This window comes from Sorex araneus, chromosome 1 (assembly GCF_027595985.1).
Source record: "Sorex araneus isolate mSorAra2 chromosome 1, mSorAra2.pri, whole genome shotgun sequence".
NCBI lineage: Eukaryota > Metazoa > Chordata > Mammalia > Eulipotyphla > Soricidae > Sorex > Sorex araneus.
In genome coordinates, this window is record NC_073302.1 from 333477062 (window position 1) to 333490425 (window position 13364).

A 13364-nucleotide genomic window follows, 5' to 3' on the forward strand; every position below is an offset into this window, starting at 1 on the left:
TTGGGGAAAGTAGTAAATAAAGGTGGAAATAAAAGGGCACGGGGTATATGGGAGGGAAAGGCAGACTAAATTCTGGGCAAGGTCGCGTGTGAGCGAGGTCCAACTTCTTCCCGCCGCCTTGCCCTCTCCGGGGCCCGGATACCAGCCTCGAGGGACGCCCCCCCCTACTCCCGCCCCGGCCGGCTGGCATTGCGGCGTCCCCCGGAAACGTGGCGAATAAGCGGGTAGAAATCATTGGGCCAGACTGCCTAACGGCCGCGGTCCCACGTATACTGCCTGGCCAGACGTGCACTGAAGCAGCTGCCGCGACCGCCGGTCCGCACGTGCGCAGTGACGGAGGCCCGGAAGCAGCTGCCGCGTCCGCCGGCCCGCGCGTGCGCAGTGTTGGAGGCCGGGAAGCAGCCCCGCCTCCGTCGGCTCGAGCGTGTGCAATGACCCTGGCCCGGAAGCAGCCTCACGTCCGTCGCCCCGCGCGTGCGCAGTGGCGGAGGCCCGGAAGCAGCCCAGCGTTCGTGGTCCCGCGCGTGCGCGGTGGCGGCCCGTGGCGGCCGGTCTCCCGGGGTGCAGTCGCGGGGATCGCAGCGCGACCCGCCGGACCATGTCCGCACAGGGAGACTGCGAGTTTCTGGTGCAGCGCGCGCGGGAGTTGGTGCAGCAGGACCTGTGGGCAGCCAAGGCGTGGCTCATCACTGCGCGCAGCCTCTACCCCGCCGACTTCAACATCCAGGTGAGGCTGCCGGAACTGGCCGCGGGGCCCCGGTCCCTCCCGGCCCCGAGCCCGCCCGTCCACTCCGCAGAGGCCGTTCGGGGCTTCTACACCGGGTGGGAGGAGGGTGCCTGCTCTGGGCGTGCGGGGTCACTCTGCAGAGGCGGGGTGTCAATAGTGGGTGGGTGTGGAGGAGTCACTGCTCTGGGCGTGGGGGTCACTGCACTGGCCGTGGGTGTCACAGCACTGGCCGTGGGGTCACTGCACAGGCCGTTGTGGGGGTCACTCGGCTCTGGGCGTGGGGGTGACTGTACCGGGCATGGTGTACTGCTCTGGGTGTAGGGGGGGTCGCACTGCACTGGGCGTGGAGGATCACTGCCCTGGGCGTGCGGGTCACTCTGGGCTGGGAATGAGGGTCACGGCCGTGGGGGGAATCACTCAGTTCAGGGCATGAGAGGAATCACTGCACTGGCCATGGGGGGGCACTGCTCTGGTCTTAGGGGGTTGGATCTCTGCGTTGGGCGTGGGGTTGCGCCGCTCTTGGCGGGGCGGTGACCAGTCTCTCTGTTCCAGTATGAGATGTACACCATCGAGCGCAACGCCGAGCGGACCAGCACCGCGGGGAGGCTGCTCTACGACATGTGAGTGCTGCCGGCCCGCGCTTGGGCGGGCTCCCGCCCGCCTTGGGGCGTTTGGACGGGCTCCCGGCTGCCCTGTGCATTGCACTCCACCCGTGGAAGCTTTCCGTCCGGGGTCCCGGGGACACGGTTCAGCACCGCATTCCCGGCACCCCCTCCCAAGCTTATACCTGTCCAGGGCTTTATTCCTCGCCCAGGCTCAGACCGTATGAAGTTCGGAGGATAGAAAGTTGAAGCCCTCCGAACCCCTTCAGAGTTGGTGTTGGTGTGTGTCTTTCTACACCTGGTACACGGAGAGAGATGGGCAGGGAGTTCTTATAAAACAAGATCACTTAGTTCTGCAGCTTGTTTCCTTGCCCACTGTAATGAACTCCTTTCTGTTTCAGTAGGAAACTGGAATCTTGTTCCTGCTTGTTCACATCTACAAAGCATTTCATCATCTGAGTGGGCTTCTAAATACAGATATTAGAAACTATATGCAGAATAGCAACAAGAACCTTGTACTCATGTCTAGATGTTTTTCTGGATAACAGATTTTTTTTTTTTCTTTTTGGGTCACACCCAGCGATGCTCAGGGGTTACTCCTGGCTTTGCACTCAGGAATTACTCCTGGCGGTGCTTGGGGGACCATATGGGATGCCGGGGATTGAACCCGGGTCGGCCGCGTGCAAGGCAAACGCCCTACCCGCTGTGCTATCGCTCCGGCCCCTGGATAACAGATTCTTAAATGTGGTTTTATAATCTAAGGATCCTCACGTTTAAAATTTTAACGCACTACCAAATTTCAAAACAAATAAATACAGTTCCAGCTTACATTTTTCCTACATTGTATACTTCTACTGGGATTTTTTGGAGTGTTTTTGTTTTGTTTTGTTTGGGGAGCACATGGAGCAGTGCTCAAGGGATTGTGCCTTGCCAGAATCTAACCCAGGGCTTCCACTGCAGAGCATGTGCTCCAGCCCTTGGGATTCCCAGGCCATCCATTTTAAATTTTTGCCAAATTTTCTCTTTGACTCTTTGTACTTTGTGATTTGCCTTTGCCAGTTTTATGGGTAGCTTTCTTTTTCATCTTGATATTTAAGAGTTGCTCATTTTTCTTGTAAGTAAAAAAATTAGTGACATTATTTGCTTTTTTGCTTGTTTTTTAACTTACAGAAAATATCACAAGGTTTTTGTAAGTGTCTTCATAAACTAGTTTTTACTTTTATGTGTTTATTTTGCTTTATTTTGATGCATCTATATATATTTAATTGGAATTTAAAAAGTGTATTTTTCTCAAATTGCTAACATTCTTTCTTTTTATATAATGTATAGAAGCTGAAGTTTTAATTTAATACATTCATTTTAAATGTAGGTTTGTGAATTTCCCAGATCAACCGGTGGTGTGGAGAGAAATCAGCATTATTACATCAGCTTTAAGGAATGATTCACAGGACAAACAAACCCAATTTTTAAGAAGTAAGAACAGAGTGATTGCATTAAGTATGGTTTTTATTTCTTTTTTTTTTTACCAATATCTGGAGGAAATTATTATTGTTTTGACACAAAGTAAACTCCATGTGTTCCCTTTAAAAAGAGAGAGAGAGGGGCTGGAGGGATAGCACAGCCGGTAGGGCATTTGCCTTGCATGCGGCCAACCCGGATTTGATTCCCAGCATCCCATATGGTCCCCTGAGCACTGCCAGGAGTAATTCCTGAGTGCAGAGCCAGGAGTAACCCCTGTGCATCGCCGAGTGTGACCCAAAAAGAAAAAAAAAGAGAGAGAACAGAGTGATAATTTAATAGTGTATAAATGAGCTTTTCTGAAATACCAAGTTATGTAAAGTGGTTTCACAAAGTCCCACATGTGGTATTGGTACTTGTATGTATGTTTTAGTCTTGGCAACTGGTCAAATGATGTCACTTGGTCCTCATTGGTTTGTTGGGAGCCTTTTGCTTAACAGATGAAGATGTATGGCTTATCCCAAAGAATGGATGTTTTCTAAATAGGTTTTCTAAAAATTAGATGCCTGTATTAGACAGATCTCCATAGCAGAAGAAAGTAATTTTTAGTAACTTGGCCTATCTTCTTAGCCTCCAGTTGTTGGTGAAGATATGGCCTGGGTCATTTCACACAAGTACATGCTCTTTATCTCAGCCAGCAGCAAGCCCTGTTGTAACCCTGCACATAATTGTTCTTTTTTTCTGAATCCAGTAAGGCTTCCATGCCTTATGTTCTGATCATTCAGCAAGGACCTGGTGCCCAGTGTCGTCAGAGAAAAAACTGAAGTGATCAGGCAGTCACTTCAACAGTGCTCAGCTGAACTAAGCATAAGCATTAAATCTTAATGTTTATACTGTTCTCTACATGAAAGTGACTTATTTCTTCTGCTTCAGTATTTTCATTATAAAGAAACTTTAAAACTGTGATGTGTTATGTACAGGCTTGTTTGAGACTCTTCCTGGTCGGGTCCAGTGTGAAATGCTGCTGAAGGTCACGGAACAGTGCTTTAACACGCTGGAGCGGTCGGAGATGCTGCTGCTTCTGCTGAGGCGCTTCCCCGAGACAGTGGTGCAGCACGGGGTAAGAGTGACCCCTTTCTTGGGTTAAGGACTAGAGGATGTATTAATTATTCTAAAACACAAATTCTGTATATTCCTAGATAAGATTGAACCTAAAGAATCGTAGTAAAAGTAAAAGAGTGTCCTTATTAGCAAGCACAGGATTCCTGGGAGAAGGTGTGGCATATAAGAGAACAGACTGGACTCAGACAGTGCTGTTGGTTGTGATTTGTGGAGCCTGAGAGTTAAGAGGGAAAAAAAAAAAACTCTTATTCCATTATGTTCAACAGTGTGTTTGAATTTAAATTAAGAGCTATCATTTATAGTCTTAAGACGTATTTTTCATTTGTGTTTGCTGTATGGACACTGTTTTCTGTTAGTTTCCATCATTCCCTTTTATTTAAGTGACTAGGGAGTCTCTTCTCGTGATGGCCTTCTCCTGGAACCCCCAGGCCACTGATAGCCATGGCACCACCTTACAGATGAGGAAACTCGGCATTTTCTCACTTGCCTTCCCTCTGTTGGTGTTGCCATTGAAGGGACCAGGAGTCGCCTGCATATTTGCTTACAGTGCTTACTGGGGCTCATGTTCCTTTGGTCGTGGTGCTCAGACACACCTGGCTGCAAGTGTGGGTGCTGGGGGCCATGGGCAGAGGCTGCGCGTGTCTCACTAGGCAGGCACGGTGTCCACTGAGCTGTCTACTGCCTCTGTATATTCTTCCTGAATCTAGTTCCTACTTCATTGAAGTTTCTGTTGGGCTGGAGAGAGAGTGAGTTCAGTGGGTGGAGCACATACAAAGCATTCAGGAGATCCTGGTTCAATTTCTTGCATGGTGCCCCAGCGTTGCCAGGAGTGGCCACCCAGCACTATAGGGTATGGTTCTAAAATTGAAAACTGTTTTCTGTAGACATCTGGTTATCATTCTACTTGTACTATTTCAGAGGAGAATGACCCAGACAAAGTAGTCAGGTGAATTTGGAGTACCCTTCTGGACTGTATTCCAAAGTGTGTAGTAAGTAAGAAGTACCCTGTTCGTGTCATTCTGATATAGAAAGCTAATGCATTTCATTGTATTTTGAGACAGGTTGGCCTTGGGGAGGCACTGTTAGATGCTGAAACAATTGAAGAACAAGAGTCTCCAGTTAATTGCTTTAGAAAATTATTTGGTAAGAAAAAGTGTAATTCTGTTGTTTCTATTTAAGTCCTCATTTATATATTTAGTCTTTTAGACACATCTTAAATAGCGTCTAAATTTTTTACTCTGTGACATTTGATACTTAAAAAAGAGTATGTGTATGAAGCATCACAACAAAGAATATCATGTGTAAGAACTAGACTCTTACAGAGGACTTCACCCAGTGGTGTGCATAAGGGATTTTTCCTTGTGTACATTAAAGTGAATTCTGAAATAAATTTTGTTTTTATCAGCACTCTATAGATTAGACAACTTCATCTTTGTTTTTGTATTTTTCTCTCTGACAGTTTGTGATGTCCTTCCTCTGATAATTAACAACCATGATGTTCGATTGCCAGCCAATCTACTATATAAGTACCTAAACAAGGCAGCTGAATTTTACATTAATTATGTTACTAGGTCTGCTCAGATGGAGAGTCAGCATCAAGGTATGTGGGAATGTCCTATAATTTCACTGAGACAGATTTTGTGAATTGTGGACTCACAAAGCTATGGAGATAGTGTCAGGAGCTGGGGCACATGTCTGCATGCCTGTGGCCCCAAAAGGCTCCTTAATCTCCACTGGGTAGGCCCTTGTGGCCCCAGCAGCAGAGCAGCCTCTGGCCTGAGCATTGAACCTTCCAGATCATGTAACTGGACCCAAGCATGACAGGAAGGGCCCCGAGTCACCTGAGCACTGCTTGGGAGGTTTCCTCTCTCTCCACACCCCCCCTCCAATTTATTTTTAATCAAAAAAATAATTGCAAACTCAAAACTCCCTCATTATTTTGTTTTCTTTCTCCTGCAGATACATACCAATTTGATGGTGTTTCTAAGAGTTGGTTACTGGATGGGGGCAAATAATACAATAAAGACAGACTTTTCTGTAATCGATTTACCCTTTGATCCCAGTAGTTAACCTGCTGAACTAGAACATTTGTGTTTTCACATAATATACTCCAGCTTGAAAGTATCTCCCTCTTTTATGCAAATTGCCAGTTTTGGGCCACAGAATAAAATACTTAAAGCAAAATACTGTGCTGAGATGCTGTGCCTTTTGAGTGGGTAATTGGCCTATCTCCATCCACCCTCCAGGGCACATAAATATTAAGCAAATGGCAGTGTGCTTCCTATTTTCTATCAGCTATTTTTTTTCTTCTCAGGTACCCAAGAAACATCTGATTTAATGTCACCTAGCAAACGCAGCTCACAAAAGTATGTAATAGAAGGGCTGTCAGAAAAATCATCCCAGATTGTGGACCCATGGGAGAAGTTGTTTAAAATCTTAAACATCGTTGGAATGAGATGTGAATGGCAGATGGATAAAGGAAGACGGTAAACAATTGTTCACTTCTACAGTTGCCAAGTGCAACTGGTTGTTTATTGTATATTGTATATTCTCAGGATCGTAAAAGAAAAAGGAAGAAGGGAAAGAGTGCAGCCAAGGAAAGGGAAGGACATGTTTTAAGCATATAATGCACAGCATGACTTTTCTTTGGGTAAATTCTTTCAATGCTCAATACTTCCACCGGGTGGTTGTTCGTGTTTTTAAAGATTCCTAAATAAGGGGCCAGGGCAACAGCACAGTGGGTAGGGCACTTGCCTTGCACATGGCGAACCTGGGTTCGATCCCTGGCATCCCAGATGGTCCCCTGATTACCACCAAAACTAATTCCTGAGAACATAGCCAGGAGTAGCCCCTGACTGAGCATTACTGGGTGTGGCCCAAAAAAGCAATAACAATTTAAAATATAAAGATTCCTAATTGAGGGGCCAGAGAGATGGAGCCTGAGGATCAATTCCTCTACATTGCAGTCACCTCAGCACCACCAACAGCAACCCCGAAGCACTAAGCAGGGAGTTACCCGGGGGTGGCCCCCAAACCAGAAAAAATACTAGTTGCAATAGGACCTCTTTCCTTTACTTTTTTTTTTTTAACTTTTTGGGCCACACCCAGGATGCACAAGGGTTTCTCCTGACTCTGCACCCAGGAATTACTCCTGGTGTTGCTCAGAGGACCATATGGGATGCCAGGGATTGAACCTTTGTCGGCCATGTGCAAGGCAAACGCCCTCCATTGTACTATCGCTCCATCCCCTGAAGTATGAACTCTTATGGTGGTAAGTTTGAAACATTCCTTGATGTTCAGAGTTACGAGAGGCCAGTTAGCATGTTGTGTGCTGAATCTTGGTCTGTAATCTACTCTAATTCAGAAGAGAAATATTCTAATTTAGAAGAGGTCATACATAGTAAAAATTATTTTGCATGGTTAGAGCTACATTTGCCAGATGTAATGATTCTTGGGGCTTTTATTTAGACGTTTTATTGACAAATGATCTTTATCATTTTCATCATTCAGAAGTTATGGTGATATTTTGCATAGAATGAAGGATCTCTGCAGATACATGAACAACTTTGATAATGAAGCTCATGCAAAATATAAAAACCAAGTGGTTTACTCCACTATGTTGGTCTTCTTTAAGAATGCATTCCAATATGTCAGCAGCATTCAGCCCTCCCTCTTCCAAGGTTGGTTAAAGAGTTTCAGTGTTTCAACTGTCCTAACTATGCAAATAAGTTTAAAAAAAATGTTATAGTGTTCCAAAATAATGTCCTTAGTAGGATGTTGAAGAAGATGTAAATGTTTGGGGCTGGAGCAATAGCACAGTGGGTAGGGCGTTTGCCTTGCACGCGGCCGACCCGGGTTCGATTCCCATCATCCCATATGGTCCCCTGAGCACCGCCAGGGGTGATTCCTGAGTGCAGAGCCAGGAGTAACCTCTGCATTGCCTGGTGTGACCCCAAAAAAGCAAAAAAAAAAAAAAAAGATGTAAATGTTTATCTTAATACTGTTTTTATATCTAAATCCTTGTAGGTTAATTGTAATGCTTTGTTTTGGTTGTTGGTGTTTTTTATATAAGGACATTTTCATTTAATTTTTTGTATCAAATATGGATATCTAATACTGATATTTTGAACAGTCAACAGATACACAAAATCATTGAAGTAAATTGCAGGAAGACTCCATTGCAGACTTTTTTTTTTTTTAATTTTATTGAATTACCATGAGATAGTTACAAGCTTTCATGTTTGGGTTACAATCTCACAATGATCAAACGCCCATCCCTCCACCAGTGTGCATTCCCTACCACCAATATCCCGGGTATACCCCCCCTTTCCCACCCTCCCCCTGCTATGGCAGACAATATTCCCCATACTTTCTGCTTTTGGGCATTATGGCTTGCAGCAACACAGACACTGACAGATCATGTTTGGTCCATTATCTACTTTGGGCACGCATCTTCCATCCCAACTGGTTCCTCCAGCCATCATTTTCTTAGTGATCTCTTCTCTATTCCATCTGTCTTCTCCCCTCCGCTCATGAAGCAGTCTTCCAACTGTGGGGCAATCCCCCTGGCCCTTGTATCTATTCTCCTGGGGTGCAGACAGTATTTTTAAAGTAACATAAATTCTAGGAAATTCAAGCACATAAATTCTAGAAAGTTTGAAAAAACAAAATCGCCTTCGGTAATTTAAAAATAACTTACTTTTGTGTATTGCCTCTTTCATTTTTTATAATTTATGATTGTTAAAAAGTTTTACAACGGATACAGAGAAGAAATTTTCACTTGTTTTCTTCCTACTGAGAGAAAATGGTTTAATTATTTGGAATAAATCTGTAGTCCTCTTTTTGTAATCTGTATATGCTTGTTTCTTTACCTAGTTGGGATAACATTGAATATATTTTGCAATGTTCTCTATTTTCTTTCTGTTTACTTTGGGGCACCCGGTGAGCTCAGTGAGTACTCTGTGCATGGGGATCCCTCCCGGCAGAGCTCAGAGGTCCCTGTGGTACAAGGGATGGAACCTGGGTCTCCATCATGCAAGTGCTCATCCTGCCGAGCTTTGGCTCAGTGACCTAGAGAGTTTCTTAGGGCAGTTGTGTAAACTTCGACCTGAGGCTAAGCTTTCTTTTTCTTACTGGATCTGTAAGTTTGTGTTTTCTTTCTATCCTTAGGTCCTAATGCCCCAAGCCAAGTTCCACTGGTTCTTCTTGAGGATGTATCCAATGTGTATGGTGACATAGAAACTGATCGGACTAAACATATACATAAAAAGAGAAAGCTAGCTGAAGGAAGAGAAAAAACCATGGTAATTCTTTTCAGTATGTTTAGTGACAATTATGTTTCCTATAAATGTATCTTTATAAAATCCAGTTCTGGAGCTAAGTTGACAAAACCTGGATCTTTCTAGAACCCTCAGTGCTCGGGGTTCTGTGGGGCTGAGGAATACACTCAGCCTTCACACACTAAGTATGTGCTCTGCCACTTGGGCCAGGAAGTTCCCTTCCTGGACCAGGGAAATGCCTGCACTTCAGCCTCCTGCATCTGCCTCAGGTGCTCAGTTCTCCTGTTAAGATTCACTGGTTTACTGTTTCATTTCATTGTGTTTATTCATCAGTTTTATGACTTTATATTGAATACATAGGTGAAGGTCATCCAATTCTTGTCTTTATTTTTCTGACTTATTTTGCTGTGCACAATTCCCCTTAGACTTCCATTTTGCTGCATATGGTACATTTTTCTCTCATTCTTTTGGGGGTGGGGGGATGAAGCTACATAGTATTCTGTTGGGTGGATGTAACACACATTGTTTATCTTCTCATCTATAGGTACTTCCTTTGCTTCCAGATTTGTAGATAATGCTGTAATAAATTGGAACTTAAGCTGTTGTAAATAATGCTGTAATAAATGTTGGGGCAGATACAGCTTTTTGTGTTAATATCTGATAGTTTAATTTTTAGCTTTTTTTTTTATTGAATCACCATGAGACATACAGTTATAAGGCTGTTGCTGATCAAGTTTCAGTCATACAGTGTTCCAACATCTATCCCTCCACCAGTGCCATTACCCACCGCCAATGTGCTCCGGGGCACTTGCTGCTGGGCCCGGACCATGCCCTTCATGTGCCCTGATCTCTAGGCTATACCCCTGACCCCTTGAATTTTTATAGCCCAATTGTTAATTTTTTTTAAGTTTATTATACTCATGATGGTGTTATAAAGTAAGTGGGAGCAATACAAATATGGATGTTTCCGAATGTCACTGCACTTACTGCTTTACTCTTCCCCACATTCCTGAGGCAGAGTTCGGATGATGAAGAGTGTTCAGCCAAAGGAAGGAACCGTCATATTGTTGTCGATAAGGCAGAGCTGGCGAACTCTATTGAAGTGTTAGAAAGTCTCAAGTTAGCCAGAGAGAGCTGGGAGCTGCTCTATTCCTCAGAATTCCTTGATAAAGGTGAGAGTATTCTATTATTGCTATCATTTTTGTTTTTAATTGTAACTCATCTTAAAAAGGCATTCTACTTGAATTGTCAGGTTTTAATGTTAATTAAATTGATTACAGTAGCTCATGTTTTAAAGAGTTATTATTGTTTGAGTAGGCTACCTGATCAGTCATTACTGTTCAAATAACCACATAGCTCTGTGCTCGATCCCTCCAGATCACCCCCTTGCAGAGCAAGTTCCCTAATACTCTCCAGTATCACACAACTAAGCCTTTGCTTTGATTTCTTTTTTTATTATTATTATTTTTTATCTTAGTCACCATGATTTTATTGATAAGGTCTCATATATACATATATATATACACATACATACATACATACATACATACGTGTGTGTGTGTGTGTGTGTGTATAGTATTCCTGGATCAGAGCCCCAAATAGGGTCTGTTTCCCTCCCTCCTCATTCGGGGTCCCCCTCTCTCCCCTTTCCCCAAGCAGTGTCCATAAACCCATCTCACTGCCATGTAAGCTTAGTTCTGTAGACCAGTTCTAAGATTACATTGATTTTTGTCGTCTTGATGTCCTTTTGAGTTTTTCATTGTGCTTATTGCCCATCTGATGTATATTCTATGCTAAGTTGATTTCTAATTGAAATTCTAGGCCATTATAGAAACCAAAATCTAAAGTTGCTAACTTTTTTTTTATAATTTACCACTCTTGTTCTGTCTAACTTGATTTGTTGGTTTTGTTTTCTGCTTCTGTGTGATATGTCATTGGTAAATTGCTTTTGTGTTCTCTCTCAGAATTTACAAGAATCTGCTTGGCTTGGAAGACAGACACTTGGCTTTGGTTGAGAATCTTCCTCACTGACATGATCATCTATCAGGTATCGGGATGGCCACTCCTGTTTCTGCCCCAGGGTACTGTGACCCAGCTTCCCCACATGTACAGAGCTGTGTCTTTCTGGCTGATATATGCTCTAAGGAGCATGGCTGCAATGACTGAGGGATCTCAAGTCCACTTTTCTCTTGAAATAATTCTAAAGTGACAGGACCACATCATTTGTTTTGCTTTGAAATCCAGTTACACTTCTTTGCAAAATAAGCTTTAATTTGTTTATAAGAGATGCACACTTCTCCTTCGTTGGCTCGACTCTGTGGAGTCTCTTGACTCTGGTGAAGTTTTGCTTTACTGCTCATGAGCGAATCAAGAGGCCAAAGTCAGAGACATCGACAGTTTTATCTGGAGACAACTCCTGCTTCTGTGGACATTGTGCAGCCCAGAAGTGGGTATATTCTGTCCTTCCCAAAGGAGAATTGGAACTAGTGTCTCAGTATGCAGCAGTGATGTGCCCTCAGTATTGCCAGGGTGGCCCTGAGGGTCTGTGGCACCTCAGCAGCACAGCAGCATCAGGCCTTAGCCCAGGACTATCCCAGGGGGACCCTAGGTCCCCTGAGCACCACTGGGAGAAACCCTCCTTGCTGTAAGAAATTAAATCACGAGAAGTACCTTATTTGTAGTTGCTTAATGAACCTGAAGATGTTCATTTGTTTCATTTTTTTTTTTTTAATGGCAGTATTTTTTCCCTCCTTGCTGTTATCTTTCTAAGGGTCAGTATAAAAAGGCAGTAGCCAGCCTGCATCGCTTAGTGGCTCTCCAGGGATCTCTTCCTCAGCCCCAGATGACAGGGCAGGGTACCTTGGAGCATCAGAGAGCACTCATCCAGCTGGCCACCTGCCACTTCGCCCTTGGGGAGTACCGAGTAAGTACTGAACTGAGCAAATGTCTGTGAAAATCCATCCTGCCACCTAGTCTGCTTGCTATCTTATTTCCCTTAATAGTTCTTTCTCTTGTGGCTTCCCTAAAATTCAGCTCCTGGACTTTTCCAGTTTCCTAGTCACTGATGTGTCTTGTTGGAGGATAATCATCTCTTCTTTGCTTTCTTACGGGAATCAGTAGAGGAGGGGGTCTTGCTGTGCTTGTTCAGGGGAGGCCTCTGCTAAGTGGGAAATGGACACACTGAATGTTCACTTAGCTGGGCTCGGACTCTCCTTTAGTCTGGCAGTGGTGTTCCTGGCTGGGGTAAGATGTAGTATGTGATCTGGTGATGGTGCTCCTGGCCTGGGGTAACGCGCATTGTGTGATCTGGCCAAACCCCTCCCAACTGTCTCACCTAGCACCTATCATAGTTATTTACAGAACTTTTATCCTCTCATAATGTTTAACATAAAATGGTGAGCACATTCAGAACTAGGGAGGTAGTACAGTGAGTAGGGCATTTGCCTTGCATACAGCCAACCCAGGTTCAATCCCTGGTGCCCCATATGGTCCCCTGATAGCACCATGAGTGATTCCTTAGTGCAGAGCCAGGAGTAACCCCTGAGCATCGCTGGTTGTACCTCCACCCAACTGAACCCCCCCCCCCAAGAAAAAGAAAAATTAATAAACAAATTCTTGATTGATGCAAGAAATGTCTACTTTCAAGACCAGAAGTTATAAGCATAGATTACATCTCATCTCCATGTGTTATGTTGATTATTTTGTAATTTATAGCCCTCAGTGCATTTTTGGGATTTTTGTTTGTTTTGTTTTCGGGGTTTTTTGTTTTGTTTTTGGCATTCTAGAGATCATAATGAGTACACCGGCAGGAGCTGGGGAGATGGCCCCGAGGGCTCAGCCCTGGGCACATGCCTGGCACTGCCACCCCACCACTGGCCCAGAGTGACCCTGCACCTCTTAAGCGCCCCCACCACCCTAGGAAAGAAATAATGACCCAGTCATTTTTTTTTTTTTTTTGGCTTTTTGGGTCACACCTGGCGATGCTCATGGGTCACTCCTGGCTCTGCACTCAGGAATTACCCCTGGCAGTGCTCAGGGGACCATATGGGATGCTGGGAATCGAACCTGGGTCCGCCACATGCAAGGCAAACGCCCTACCCGCTGTGCTATTGCTCCAGCCCCACTGACCCAGTCATTTTAATTGAGCTGAACAAGCATGTGGAGGGACATCAGCCC

At 44.6% G+C, this 13364-nt stretch overlaps 1 protein-coding gene across 4 annotated transcripts in view; it reads left to right on the forward strand.

Annotated features, from left to right (window-relative positions):
- The first annotated feature begins 490 nt into the window (after positions 1 to 490).
- INTS10 (integrator complex subunit 10) overlaps positions 491 to 13364 on the forward strand; it is a 35508-nt gene continuing 22634 nt past the window's right edge. For 3 of the 4 annotated variants that reach the window (XM_055143719.1, XM_055143725.1, XM_055143733.1), the window contains exons 1-12: positions 491 to 727; positions 1280 to 1347; positions 2699 to 2802; positions 3768 to 3907; positions 4971 to 5052; positions 5369 to 5509; positions 6224 to 6395; positions 7420 to 7589; positions 9079 to 9212; positions 10207 to 10360; positions 11153 to 11235; positions 11959 to 12111. In XM_055143719.1, coding sequence (XP_054999694.1) covers positions 599 to 727; positions 1280 to 1347; positions 2699 to 2802; positions 3768 to 3907; positions 4971 to 5052; positions 5369 to 5509; positions 6224 to 6395; positions 7420 to 7589; positions 9079 to 9212; positions 10207 to 10360; positions 11153 to 11235; positions 11959 to 12111 — 1530 coding nt within the window. In that variant the 5' untranslated portion in view covers positions 491 to 598. The remainder of the gene's footprint in view (positions 728 to 1279; positions 1348 to 2698; positions 2803 to 3767; positions 3908 to 4970; positions 5053 to 5368; positions 5510 to 6223; positions 6396 to 7419; positions 7590 to 9078; positions 9213 to 10206; positions 10361 to 11152; positions 11236 to 11958; positions 12112 to 13364) is intronic. The other variant, XM_055143729.1, reaches the window with a different exon arrangement.